Consider the following 13,766-nt stretch of genomic DNA (forward strand, 5'->3'; position numbering starts at 1 on the left):
AATGTATATAAACTAGAGGTCCGTTATAATGGATTTAAATTAGCTGGTTAACAAGCTTGCCTTAAATTAATCAGGTTTGATTGATTAAGCGCTCTAGATTCTGAGCCCCTTTGGGTAAGGAATGTGTCTACCAACTCTGTGATACTGTACACTCCCAAATACTTGAAACAGTGCTCTGCATACAGCAGAGAATGTGTCTGTTTATTGTTACATAGCACTCTTCCAAGTGATCAGTACAGTGCTCTGCACATAGTAAGTGCTCAATAAATACTATTGAATGAATGAAGTGCTCAAGAACCATTGATTGAGGTGCTCAGTCAATACCATTATTACCCCTCTAGACTGTGAACTCATTGTGTGAAGGAAATAGGTCTATCAATTCTGTTATATTGTACTCTCCCAAGCATTTAGTACAATGCTCTGCAGCACTGTCTAGTAGAAAAAGCATGAGCCTGGGAGCCAGAAGGGCTTGGGTTCCAATCCCAGCTCCACCACTTGTCTGTTGTGTGACCGTGGGCACATCACTTAACTTCTCTGTGCCTCTGGTACCTCATCATAAAATGGGGATTAAAACTGTGAGCCCCATGTAGGACAGGGGCTGTGTCCAATCTGATTTGCTTCTACCCAACCCAGTGCTTAGAGCAGTGCCTGGCACATAGCGCTTAATTAATGCCACCATCACAGAGTAAGCGCTCAATAAATACTACTGTTGATGATGACCACTACTAATCGGCCAAAGACTGATCATGATAGATACATAGCCCATTATACTTTTAAAATATCGGGTCAAATACCTATTATAAAAGTTCTCCTTACGGAAATTCAAATGCACTAATTCAGTAAAGTCAGACCTCACCTCAGGGATGCAATCCTCATGAGTGACTACTCTGACGATGTCATCTAGGGGAAGGAGGGAGTTGCATTTGATTTCAGTGTACACATTTTTGCCCTCTGTGCACACTGCTAGGAGCTCTACCAAATGGATATGGTACATAAGAGGGCTGTTCTCATCCATCCGGTCCCGTTCCGATCTCATCATCTGGATTAAAGTCTGGAAAGATGCTCTGTCATTGTAGAACACGAGGACGTCTTCTCCTGAATTCACCAGCTATAAGAAGAATATTTTTTTCAACTGTGTCATAATTTGGTCTCAGAAACCAGTGTCATAAGCCTAGCAATGATGTGTGCTTTGTTTTTTCTAATGACAGACTAAGATGGCTACTTACCCACCATTAACAAATCAAATTATATCTGTACTACAATTCTAGTTGACAGATGTAGTAACCCTAAATGGCCAGAATGAATGTCCATCATTAAAGAGATTCCATTTCAGAAGGATGATGCAAAAAAACCTGACCTCAGCTCTGAGAATCCTACTTTTCCTACCACTCATTCTTGACTACATTGGTTTTATAGAGAAGCTATCATCCATTCTAAGCTACTTAGAATCAGCTGAATCTTACTTTGGCTGGAGCCAACAAAACAGACTTGAGAGGATAAACTATAAAATGGGGATTAAGACTGTGAGCCCCATATGGGACAACCACATTACCCTGTAAGCCCCCCTGCCCCCGCAGTGCTTAGAACAGTGCTTGGCACATAGTAAGCACTTAACAAATGCCATCATTATTATTATTATAAACCACTGACCCCTTGCTCAAACCCTCCCTCCTGCATAGAGCTCCCTCCCCATTTCAAATCACCCAGCCCACACCTCTCCCCATCTTCAAAGCCCTTCTGAAACCCCACCTCCTCCAAAAGGTTTTTTCCAATTAATTTTTCTTATAATAACAATAGTGGTAATTGTTCAGTGCTTACTGGGTGCCAGGCACTGGGATGGATACAGGCTTATTGGGTTGGACACAGTCCCTATCCCACATGGGGCTCACAGTTTCGATCCCCATTCTACAGATGAGTTAACTGAGGCACAGAGAAGTGAAGTGACTTGCCCAAGGTTAAACAGCAGACAAGTGGCATAGCTGGGATTAGAACTCCTGAGCTTCTGACTCCCAGGCCCGTGCTCTATCCACTACGCCATGCTGCTTGTCACATCCTCCCAAATACCACCTTGGAACTTCTGTACTACTTCTGCATTTATGTACTCATAGCCACCCACAGCACTTTTGTACAGATTTAGACATTCATTTTCCTTCTCACTGTAAATTATTTTGTGTCTCCTTCCTTCTCCTCTCTCCCCGCATTACACTGTAAGATCTTCAAAGGCATGGATGAGTCTTCCACTGGTATTGTACTTTTCCAAGTAGGGCAGTTCTCTACATACATTTAGCATTCAAATACTATACATTGATAAATATTTTACAAAGGGAAAAAGTAGTCCTTTTCTGCTCTTCCCCAAAATGATTTGTGGCTACTAATTTTTTTTTCCACACTCACACTTGCAGTTGGCCAAGTTCTTGTCAGCCAAAGGTATTCATTGGCAAATTTATACTTCGCACCAGCTGTGGGTTTATAAAAATATGCAGCTCTCACCTCAGCCATGACCATGTCTTGGCACTTCTTAATAAACTTTCCTTCTGCCTTGACAATGGTCTGTAAGAATTTTATGTACTGGACGTTTCTGCCATGAGTTTCAATACAATGAACGAAGTGCTGGACAACACGCTCATTAATTTCACTGCAAAGCTGGAAATTATTCATGAATATATGCTGCATTGTCACTGCCTCCAGGATCTAACAGAGGAGGGGGAAAATTTAAGGAAATACATTCAAGATTATTTCAAGTTATTTAAAAAGAAAGCTACTACTCAACATGGAAGACGTATATTCTTTATGAGAGAGAGACATTTTCAAACATTACTACCTCACCTTCCCATTTTGACCTGACTACCATCTCTTCCACCTCTATACATTACTCTTTTCTATTTCCATTTCATGGCTGTCAGTATTGGCGGGTTTTAGAATGAAAATGAACCATTATCCCTTCAAACCAGTCTTGCTTTGGGACGGAGCACCAGAAATCACCAAATCCAAAGGAAAAGTGTTTCTTTCCTCCCCCACCCCCACCTTCCTTTAATCACAACACTATAAAATTAACTTGAGCACTTCTTACCCCAGGGTTAAGGAACAGGTTTATATGTTTGTGCAACAATGCCTGATTCTGCTGGTTTCCGGCACAGAAGTTCTGCAGAAACTCATGAGCGAGTTTCATTATTTCCTGCATCCGGGTATCTTCTGCCTTTTCAAGGACAAGATTGAAAAATGGGTTAGGAAGATTTGGAAGCTTATGGTAAATTACACTCATCAAATCTTCCAAAGGCCTAAGGGAGACATAGCCCTGCAAAATTGCATCTGGTTTCCTTGGTTCAAGTAAATCTCATTTAGAAAGAAAAAATACAAACGACGTCATATTGCTCTATGCTTCAAATTTCATTAGAAAAAACACCTGGATCCCAAGCTTTGCCCATGTGACCCTTTGGATTGACTTCTTAAGGAAAGGGCAGAGCAAAGAATACAGTTATCACAATAGCGGTGATTACTGAAATGGTTTTTGAGCAATTATTGATAATGAAGTCATTCCTGGCCAGCTTTCAACCTGGCTATTACCACATTATGTGTAGCTATGGAGGTGGAAGGCATCAAATCTTCCCTGTCAAATTTCCTTAGTACCCACTGCTAAATGACAGAGGCATTTCACTCAGTTCTGATAAAAGGGGTAGAAAGAAGAGAGATGGTGCAAAAATAACTAACAGGTCCCAAGAGAGGATGGATTTTGCTGGACCTTGGCAGAAGGTCCTGGCTACTTGTTTTACCTTTGTTATAAAGCACAAGAGCAGACCTAAGAATTCTCCTCAGTCAGCCTTTATTTTCACAGGGGCAATTCATCTCACTAAATGAAACTCATAGGTCCTGGTTAATATGGCACTTATTCCTGGAGGGAGAAGCAGCCTCAGAAACATTTCTGCCCAACATCATTCTTCTATCAAAACACTTTCATTTACTGGTCTGGACAACAGCTTTAATATCCTTTCTGCCATGAAACAAGAGGATTTAAAAAAACACAACACAACAGACCCCAAGGTTGATATATCTGATTTAAACAAGTGAGTTTATCTGTTTAAGCGTACTAAAGACCTTTAAACAACGGTTTGGGGAGTTCCACAAAACAATCTAGCATATATTAAAATGTAAGGGTTTTCATAGAGAAAGCTTCACTTGATATGTCCACTCCTAACATGATCTGACCTCCTTAGAGTCATTCGCATATGGCTTATACAAAGGCTTTGCTTTTGCTTAGGAAACAGATTGAGTTCTACCTTGTGGCCTGGATCAAAAAAAAAGAAATTAGTCATCATATATAGTTTACATAAATAAGTTATAATCAGGAAGACTGCCCCTGTTCCAGATGTAGGTCAATTATTCTGATGCTGAATATACTAATCTTGTTTTCAACTGATTTAAGCTTGCTTTCCATTACCAGATTGTTTTAATAAGTGCTTCATTGAGAGCTGGATGTACATTTAGTTTTTGAAAGTTCCTGCACCTGCTCTAAATTCTAATGACCACGAACTTATTTCTAAAGCTTATTAAGCATGTTTAAAAGATTTCATTTTTCCTCTTAAAAAGGAACTCATTGAACTCTATAGCTGTAACACTTTCTGATTTTCTTAAACATTTCACTGTCCATTGTCTCCTAATGCCGTTTCCATCACTGAGGATTTCACCCAGAAAAGGGAAATTTAGTGCTACAAAGTTGAACTTCCATCTTTAAAACTAGACTACTTGTCTGAAACTCTGGGCAATGAAGCTGACTGTGTGCTCTGACAATTAGCATTTCATTTCAATAGGCTTTCAAATTGAGAAGCAGCATGGTGGAAAGAGCACAGGCCTGGGACCCAGGCCTGCCACAAATCTGCCATGTGAGTTTAGGCAAGTCATTTGACTCCTCTGTGCCCCAGTTGCCCCATCTGTAAAATGGGGATTCAATCCTACTCCGACTATGAACCCCGTGTGGGACAGGGACTGGGTTCAACCTGATTGACTTCTATCTACCCCTGTGCTTAGAACATAATAAGTGCTTAACAAGTACCAGAAAAATAATTTAAAAATAACCAATAACAAACGATAAATTGCTCCTTTTCATTTCAAGTTCCTTTTTTCAAAAAAAACAAAACTGCTCAACAGGGAGTTTTATTCCTTTACCATTTGCATCCAAAATGATAGGATAGTACAGGATGCTTGCTTAAGTAGTTTGGGAAGGACTCCAACAGTGACAGCACATGGCCGTAGCACACCAGATCACTGTGCCACCCTCCCAATGCATCATCCCAGGGACCTGCTGCAGGCATGCCTTGCCTGAACAGGGAGGGAAGGATTCAAGTAGCGGCAGCAGCGCCTCCATAAATTTTAGAGTGATGGGAAGGCTCTGGATGTTGCGATCACTGAACAGGCCCTGCCTGGGCAATCAGTCAATCAATCAATCGCTTGCGTGACAGAGCACTACACTAAGCAGCCAAATAACTGCTTCACTTCAAATGCAAGGTTCTGGAGCTCTTCTTTTGCTTATCGCTGTCTTTGTGTTATAATCATGGTACTTTTTAAGCGCCGACTTCTAGGTGCTGGGGCAGATGCAAGTTAACTGGATCAGACACAGTCCTCATCCCACATGGGGCTTATAGTCTAAGTAAGGGAGATAAAAGGGATTGAATCCCCACTTTACAGTTGAAGAAACTGAGGCATAGAGAAGTTAAGAGACAGGCCCAAGGACACACAGCAGGCAAGTGGCAGAGCTGGGATTAGATCCCAGAACCTCTGACTCCCAGGCCCAAGCTCTGTCCACTAGACCACGCTGTTTCCCTGTTATCTTATTAGTAGTATTTGGAAAGTACAGATGAATGAAATGACATGTTCCCCACCCACAAGTTTACATGGCATCTTTGTGAATTTAATCTCTACTCATGTGTCAGTCACCAACCTCTCAGCCTCCCTATTAGAATGAGCATGCCCTGACGTCCAGAAACTGCATCTTATGCAACCTTTATTGCATTTCTTCCTCAGTGCTTTCTTCAATGCTCTGTACTCAGGCACTCAAGAAATATCATGAAATGAAGGAAGATCTAAATAGAAATAGCAGTGCCTAATTTACATTTCAGTATGTTGGATGTCTAACTTACCTTCTCATATGGAATCTGCAACAGCTCCAGGACGACAGTATGTGCTCCCATGTTCCGTAGCAATCTCTGCTGCTGTTTTCTACTCTTCCTGACTGAAGCGTTCTCTTGAACACAGAGCTTGCTAAGTCGTATCAAAATCTGGAAGAAAAAACACCTGCTTTAAACCCTTTAAGGCCATTAGGCTGCTGAGTAGGCAATGAGGAAGAAAAACTAATTTAAATAAAATCATCCAATACAGACACGTTAAGCATTTTACTATTTGCTACTAACAAATGGTCAATGTCTAGCCCATGATAACATAAACAACTAACTTTGGACAGGACAATAAATAGCATGACCCCAAGGACCAGAAATGAATGTGGACACTAATTCTCAACTCTCAGCACCAGGCAACGTATAAATGTTATTTCGCCATTGCTAAAGTTACTACATTCTATTCTCAGTATAGTATTCCGATGATATAGCGTGTCAAAATACCCTTATGTGGAATATGTATCTAATACTGATGACTTTAATTTTGGATTCATCTCCATTAATTCCATAAATGACGGCTGCTTAAGGTGTTAAAATTTCTTTTGTGTTCCACACGATTATGATGGGGGAAATAAAAAAGACTTTACCTCTTTTACCACCCGGTAGTTGTAGCTGCTGGTACTTTCATGTTTCCGTGACTTGCTATGACCTTCCTAAAGACCAAGGTGCATAAAATTCTAGTTATTGGATCATTCATAGTTTTGACTGTTTAGGCTAATTATTATTAAATAGCCAAAGCAGGGGAAAGTTGTTCAATGTATGGTAATGGACTATTTTTCTTTTCGAAGAACTATTACCCATCTTTCAGATAATAGGTTACAACAAGCTATAGGGTTCCTTATGCCAAAGAATACAATCCAATTGACTTATAAGAAAGAATGATATTTGTCAAACATGCAGGGGGTTTTTATATCCCTTCTTTTATATCCCTAGCTGTTCTTTTTAGAGACATACATGAAAAATGGTGCACAATGTGAGTAAAGTGGAGAATTCATTTCTGACTGCCCACCCAAATTCTCACTTTAAGTCTCCATCAGATCCCTATTTGTTTAGAATTTTCAACCCAACAATCAGCATACTTAAATCTAGAACTTTGGTGAAGCTCAGATACACTGTGACGAAGCTCAGAAACACTCTGGTTTATGCAGACTTCAACATCTACCAGAAAGTTAAAGAGAACCAAGCCACTTGAATATCAGATATCTCTTTTCGGCCCCCAGACCTGACACAAACCAGTTGAAGACAATCTTGAAGTCATTCAGACGAGGATTGCCTAGATTGGCACTGGAGAATTTTAGGAAGGCAATAAACCTCCTTCAGTTAGGCATCTACATCCACTAGCTCCATTTCCTCTCCTTCAATTCTCTCCTTGATCGTCACCAATCTGGCTTCCACTCTCTTCACTCCAAGAACATGGGCCTTCGCTAAAGTCACCAATGACCTCCTCTTTGCCAAATTCAATGGCCTCTACTCCATCCTAATCCTCTTCACCCTCTCCTCTGCCTTTTGACATTGTGGATCATCCCCTTCTTCTGGAAACGCTATCTAACCTTGGGTACACTGACTGTCCTCTTCTGGTTGTCCTTTCTCTTTGGCCACCTCTTCTCAGTCTCTTTTGTGGGCTCCTCTTCTACCTCCCACCCTCTACCTGTGGGGTGGACCTTCAGGGCTCAGTTCTGGTTCCCCTTCTATTCTCCATCTACACCCACTTCCTTGGAGAGCTCATTCTTTCCCACGGCCTCAACCACCACCTATATGCAGAAGATACCCCAATCTACCTCTCCAGCCCCAAGTGCTCTCTTCTCTGCAGTCTCACATTTCCTCCTGCCTTCAGGACATCTCTAACTTGGATGTGCCACTGACACCTCAAATTTAACATGTTCAAAACAGAACCCCTCATCTTCCCACCCAAACCCTGCCAATCCCCTCACCCCCACAATTTTCCCCCTAGACTAAGCTCATTATGGGCAGGGAGTGTGTCTACCAACTCTGTTATATTGTACTCTTCCAAGCATTTAGTACAGGGCTGTACACATAGTAAGTGCTCAATGAATACAATTGATTTCCTATCACTGTAGACCACACCACCATCCTTCCTGTCTCATAAACCCATAACCTTGGCATTATCCTCAAGTCATCTCTCTCATTAAACCCACATATTCAATCCGTCACCAAATCCTGTTGGTTCTCTCTTCACATCTCTAAAATCTGCCTTTTCCTCTCTATCCAAACTATCGTGCTGGTCCAAGCACTTACCCTACCCTGCCTTAACTACTGCATCAGCAGTTGACCACCGTACAACCTGTCTCTCCCCACTCCACCCCACTTCACTTTGCTGCCCGAATCATTTTTTCTAAAAAAGATTCAGTCCATTTCTTACCCCATCCTCAAGAACTTCCAGCACTTGCCCATCCACCGCCACATGAAACAGAAATTCCTTACCTTTGGCTTTAAGGCACCCAATCAGCTCACCCCCTCCTACCTTACCTTGCTGATCTACTACAACCCAGCCCGCACACTTCACAACTCTAATGCTGACCCATTCTCTGTACCATGATCTTGCCTATCCCGCCACCGACCCCTTGCCCATGACTGCCCTTTCCCCCTTTCCTAACCAACATTCCATTCTCCCCACTTTCTAAGTCCTAATCCCTCATTTCCCCAACTCATCCTCCCCTCTGCATCACCCTACACTCACATCTGTATCCTCCTAAGCCCCACGGCACTTACGTGCATCTCCTTACATTCTGCCATTTCCTTATCTGTAATTTATTTAATGTCTGGTTTTCCATCTAGACTGTAAGCTCCTAGTGAGCAGGGATTGTGCCTACCAACTTCCCCAAGCACTTAGCACAGTGCTCTGCACATAGTAAGCACTCAATAAATACCATGGATTGACAGACAGCTCACCTCTGTCTTCTTGTGCTCATTTTCACCAGAAGCCCCATCCATCGTTTCATCAGGGCCCTGGCCTTTGTATACCCAAAGTTCTGACTTTTCCACAATAGATCTCAGTTGGTCCAAATCTTGTTTGATCTGCTTGTAGTTGTCAACATCTTGGCTGGTAACTAGTAGTTGTACCTTACATAAATGTAATACATTAGTAGCACAAAGCACCCTTGTTGACATACAATGCGTGCATCAGAAAGAGCCAAAAATAACCAAACTTACCTGTTTGAATGCCTGAAGGACTTCTTGCCTTTGACTGAAGTGCCTGAACAGCAGCTGCAGGGCTCCAGACACCAAAGGCGGATAGTCATGCATGGTTAAATGGAGCAGGACTCTGAGAAATGTTCTCCCTCCATGGTCATCCAAATCTAAGGGTGTGTTTTCCTCACTAAAAGAAAAAGGAAACAAAAGGAATAAATTAGCATACATATGCCCACCTCCAGCGAGAAGTTTGAACTCTTACAGATACATATATTGCACTTTCAATGGTCATAAGCCAACACACTACTTTGTAAATACTGAAATCCAGGCTCTGTCACTGGCCTGCTGCGTAATCTTGGGCAAGTCGCCTAACTTCTCTGTGCCCGGTTTCCTTATCAGTAAACTGGGGATTCAATACCTGTTCTCCCTCGTACTTAGAATATGAACCTTGGTTGGGGCAGGGATTGTGTTCGGCCTAAATTCCTTCTATCTATCCAGCGCTTAGTACAGTGCTTGGCACATAGAAAGCTCTTAGCAAATACCACAATTATTATTATTACTATCTAGCCTTTCCTCAGACACTACAGAAGTATCTAAGGCTCTGGTTTCCCTTCAAAGAGAAAGACCCTGCTATGTCCAGTATCTGAAAAACTTTACCAAGCATGTGCATTCTATTTTAAATAGCTCATCCCCTGGTGTCCACTATATGACTATATTGTCCTCTCCCAAGCGCTCTAGTGCAGTGCTTTGCACACATTAAGCGCTCGATACATACAATCAAATGAATGAATGAATGTGATATGACAACCGAGTTGGAGGGTAAATTCTCTTTCATTTTGAGTGAAAAAGGCCTGGAGATAGAAATGACAGAGCTTCATTCTTAAAACACATACAGCCCCAAACCTTTCCAACATTCACAACCTACTACTGAAAATAGACTTTCCTTCCTCCAAAGATCCCCTCAGCTTGCTCTTCAATATGTTCAAAGTCCAGGGCTCCTGGAAAATTGAGAGAACACACAGAAATTCATGAAATTAAAACTTTTCAGCCGGGTAATATGAGAGCTTAAAAGCACACTGCTATTCATGGTGGCATAAAAACAGCCAGATGAACATCAAATCAGAAAATGTTTAGGGGAAAAAGGCAAGCTGGGAGATTAGTCCACTAGGTATAAGGTTTCTAGCAATACCCAGTATTCATCAACTGAAACTGCATCTCTCTTTAAAAGAAATATATATGACCGCCTATCCTCCCTGAGTTTCCACATCCCCAAGTTATAATTGAGATCACTACCTCACAGGGTGGGTGTTTCCTGCAGACTGATGTCTACTTTCATCGGTAATCAACTCCTCCACAAACCAGTCAGTAATCCTCAGGAAATCCCATGAGATTCAACTGTTAAAAAAGCACTAGGAAGCTAACCAACTGCTGGATGCCAGTAATCCCTCACTTTCTCTCTCACCTCCAAGTCTTATATAAAACACTTCTCCACTTATCAGGTACCTAAGCAAAAGATCCTCTGTCAAAAACGGGGAGTTGGGAGGTAATTTTATGTCAGTAAATAACTCCTGTTCTAGGCAATTTCCTACCCTTAATTGTATTACTGCTGCACTCCCATTTCAGTTGATCCCTTACTAATACTGAGAAAGGAGAGAGTCCTCATCTAAGAGAAGGAGCCTGGCTTAGTGGAAAGAGCAAGGGCTTGGGAGTCGGGGGTCATGGGTTCTAATTCTGGCTCTGCCACTTGTCAGTTGTGTGACATTAGGCAAATCATTTCTCTTCTCTGTGCCTCAGTTACCTCATCTGTAAAATTGGGATTAAGACTATGAGCCCCACGTGGGACAACCTGATCACCCTGTCTCTATCCCACAGCTAAGAATAGTGCTTGGTACATAGTAAGCACTTACCAAATACCATTATTATTATTATCTAAAATGACTGTGATTACTTCTCTTCATTTGGGCCTCCACACCTCTCTTCAGCAGTGAATCAACTTTCATTACAAAAAATAGGTTTGCATGTACTCCTCCATGAGGCAGCCAGCGTGGCAGTTGGAAAAGAATGAAAGGAAAGCCAACAGATCCAGCCTGTTTCCTAATAGCATAAATATTGGCAGCCTTCGTTCCAAGTTAAGAAAAAAGGGATTGGTAACATTTTTTTCATTGCAATTTAGTCCAGTTTGCCAGATGCTGCTGAGCTTGAAATTGTGAGGGCTATAGGTTCATGTCATTGCTTCCTTGTGTTCACCTCTTTGTTGGCTCGGGAGTCTACACAAGTCTAACAGTATGGGGACCCTCTGCAGCAATCCATTGTACAGTGCTCTGCAAATAGTAAGCGTTCAATAAATACTAACTGAATGAATCCCCTGCCTGCATTTTGTGAACTACCCAGAACCTAAGGTGGGGAGATAGGAATGGGAGAGCAGAAAAGCAGATCTGATGAGGTCAGTATTCCTGGGGTGGATTCAGAGGTGGATCAGCGCTGTGTGCCTTTCTAATGTTTGCTTTTGCAGACACGGCCCAAGAGCTGATTAAAGCTAAGAACCATTCTAGATTCGGCCCTTGTGTAGATTCTCCCATTAATCTGAAGGATGTGTATCTTGTACACACACACATAAATCATGACTGGATTTTAGCTTGGGCAATACCTCCAATGCTTGAACACTCACGCCCTGTAAATTGTAGTGGAAATTGAGCTCATTATTTTAAAAGAAAAATATCCCTTTCTAAACCTGCTTAACTATCTCATCATCTGCAGCCTTTGAGTATTTGGTAGTCACCCCACCCTTTTTATGCACATATCTGTAAAGTATTTATGTTAATGCCCAACTCCCCTCCTGGACAGCAATCTCATTGGGGGCAGGGAAAGTGTTTACCAACTCTGCTGCATTGTACTTTCCCAAAGCATTCAGTAAAGTGCTCTGCACACAGTAAGCACTTAATAAATATCGTTGATTATCATTCATGTCTACCGACTCTAATAATAATAATAATAGTATTTGTTAAGCGCTTACTATGTGCCAAGCACTGTTCTAAGCACTGGGGTAGAAACAAGGTAATCAGATTGTCCCACGTGGGGCTCACAGTCTTAATCCCTATTTTACAGATGAGGTAACTGAGGCACAGAGAAGTTAAGTGACTCACCCAAGGTCACACAGCAGACAAGTGGCAGAGTCGGTATTAGAACCCACAACCTCTGACGCCCAAGCCCTTGCTCATTCCACTAAGCCACACTGCTTCTCTACTGCATTGTACTTTTTCAAGTGCTTCTTACACTGCTCTGCACACAGTAAGCACTTGACAAATGCCATTGATTGAATGACTGATTGAGATACCTTATTCAGACATGACCATTAAGTCACCTTGGAAAGCTGGAGCCCAGTCAGAGCCAGTAACCATTACCCAGACCAGAATTCATTGCTGCAAAACTAAGGTCACCCCCCAAGACATTCCTAGAATGATGGGAACCCGATCTTCCTCGAAATGGAAACCATCTCCTCTTCCCTTAAGCTTCCGGGGAGTGACATAATGGAAATACCAGACAAACAAGTGAGAAGAGATCTCAAGGTGGAAACCCACAACCCTCATCCCGCATCCTATTTCCAGGGTAGCCGAAAAAATTCCATCACAGTTCCTCATTTCTGGAAATTTACAGTCAGCCCAGAACACAGTTATCTCTTGAAAATTTCCTCCTGAAATATCTAACCTGGTACATTGCTTGGTCCTTCTTGGCTGCTGCTTCCTGAAGATGGTTCCGAAGTCTGAGCATTGCTTTCATCAAATTCCCGCTTAAATATACACAGGAGGCACGAGATCCTATAATCCAACCTCACATTCAAAATAAACTACAGAATCAGAAAGAAATAGAAACAGGCTGGTTACGAAAGCATACTCCCTTTCAATGCTCACTAGAGCTATAGCATTCTACCTTGGTCTGGGATTAACCACCTCAATTACTGAATCGAGTATTTGGTTTATTTTTAAACAGACATACGAATAGCAATACACTGCAAAGTAAGATATATTATTTTGTTTTCTTCCACATAAGGCAGTGCTACATTCATATTTTCATTGCTAATGAAAAGTCAAGAGCTCAAAAATGTCACCGTATTGGAGGAATTCACTGGGAAGGCAATAGGCCCTCGTTAATAAATGATTTACTGTCTTAGGAACTTGGCCGCATTGTTGAATACTTCTGATTTAGGACCCGTTCCCTCTACCCTAGTCTAGCTGCCACATTCTAATCGTAGGTAAGTGTCCATTTGCTCTGCTCTGACAGACAAAAAATGAGAAGAGGAGGGTGAAAACTCCTCTCTGGCCTTCCTAAATCCACTGAGGCTATGAAACTCCAGATTATTATAAAGGGAACCTGGGCAACTAGGCTTGCAGGTCTAGCTTAGAACTGGGGTTGGTGCACTTTGATGGCTGGTGCTTCAGAGGCTTTGGCCATCTC

At 41.9% G+C, this 13,766-nt stretch overlaps 1 protein-coding gene across 9 annotated transcripts in view; it reads right to left on the reverse strand.

Annotated features, from left to right (window-relative positions):
* ITPR1 (inositol 1,4,5-trisphosphate receptor type 1) overlaps window positions 1-13,766 on the reverse strand; it is a 336,719-nt gene that overhangs the window by 165,601 nt on the left and 157,352 nt on the right. For all 9 annotated transcript variants that reach the window (XM_029050132.1, XM_029050131.1, XM_029050126.1 and 6 more), the window contains 9 exons: window positions 13,020-13,158; window positions 10,258-10,312; window positions 9,336-9,501; window positions 9,075-9,245; window positions 6,752-6,817; window positions 6,132-6,269; window positions 3,071-3,196; window positions 2,491-2,691; window positions 857-1,108 (listed from right to left, as the gene is read on the reverse strand). In XM_029050132.1, the coding sequence (XP_028905965.1) occupies window positions 857-1,108; window positions 2,491-2,691; window positions 3,071-3,196; window positions 6,132-6,269; window positions 6,752-6,817; window positions 9,075-9,245; window positions 9,336-9,501; window positions 10,258-10,312; window positions 13,020-13,158 (1,314 nt within the window). The remainder of the gene's footprint in view (window positions 1-856; window positions 1,109-2,490; window positions 2,692-3,070; window positions 3,197-6,131; window positions 6,270-6,751; window positions 6,818-9,074; window positions 9,246-9,335; window positions 9,502-10,257; window positions 10,313-13,019; window positions 13,159-13,766) is intronic.

The sequence above is a fragment of the Ornithorhynchus anatinus genome, chromosome X1 (assembly GCF_004115215.2).
Source record: "Ornithorhynchus anatinus isolate Pmale09 chromosome X1, mOrnAna1.pri.v4, whole genome shotgun sequence".
NCBI lineage: Eukaryota > Metazoa > Chordata > Mammalia > Monotremata > Ornithorhynchidae > Ornithorhynchus > Ornithorhynchus anatinus.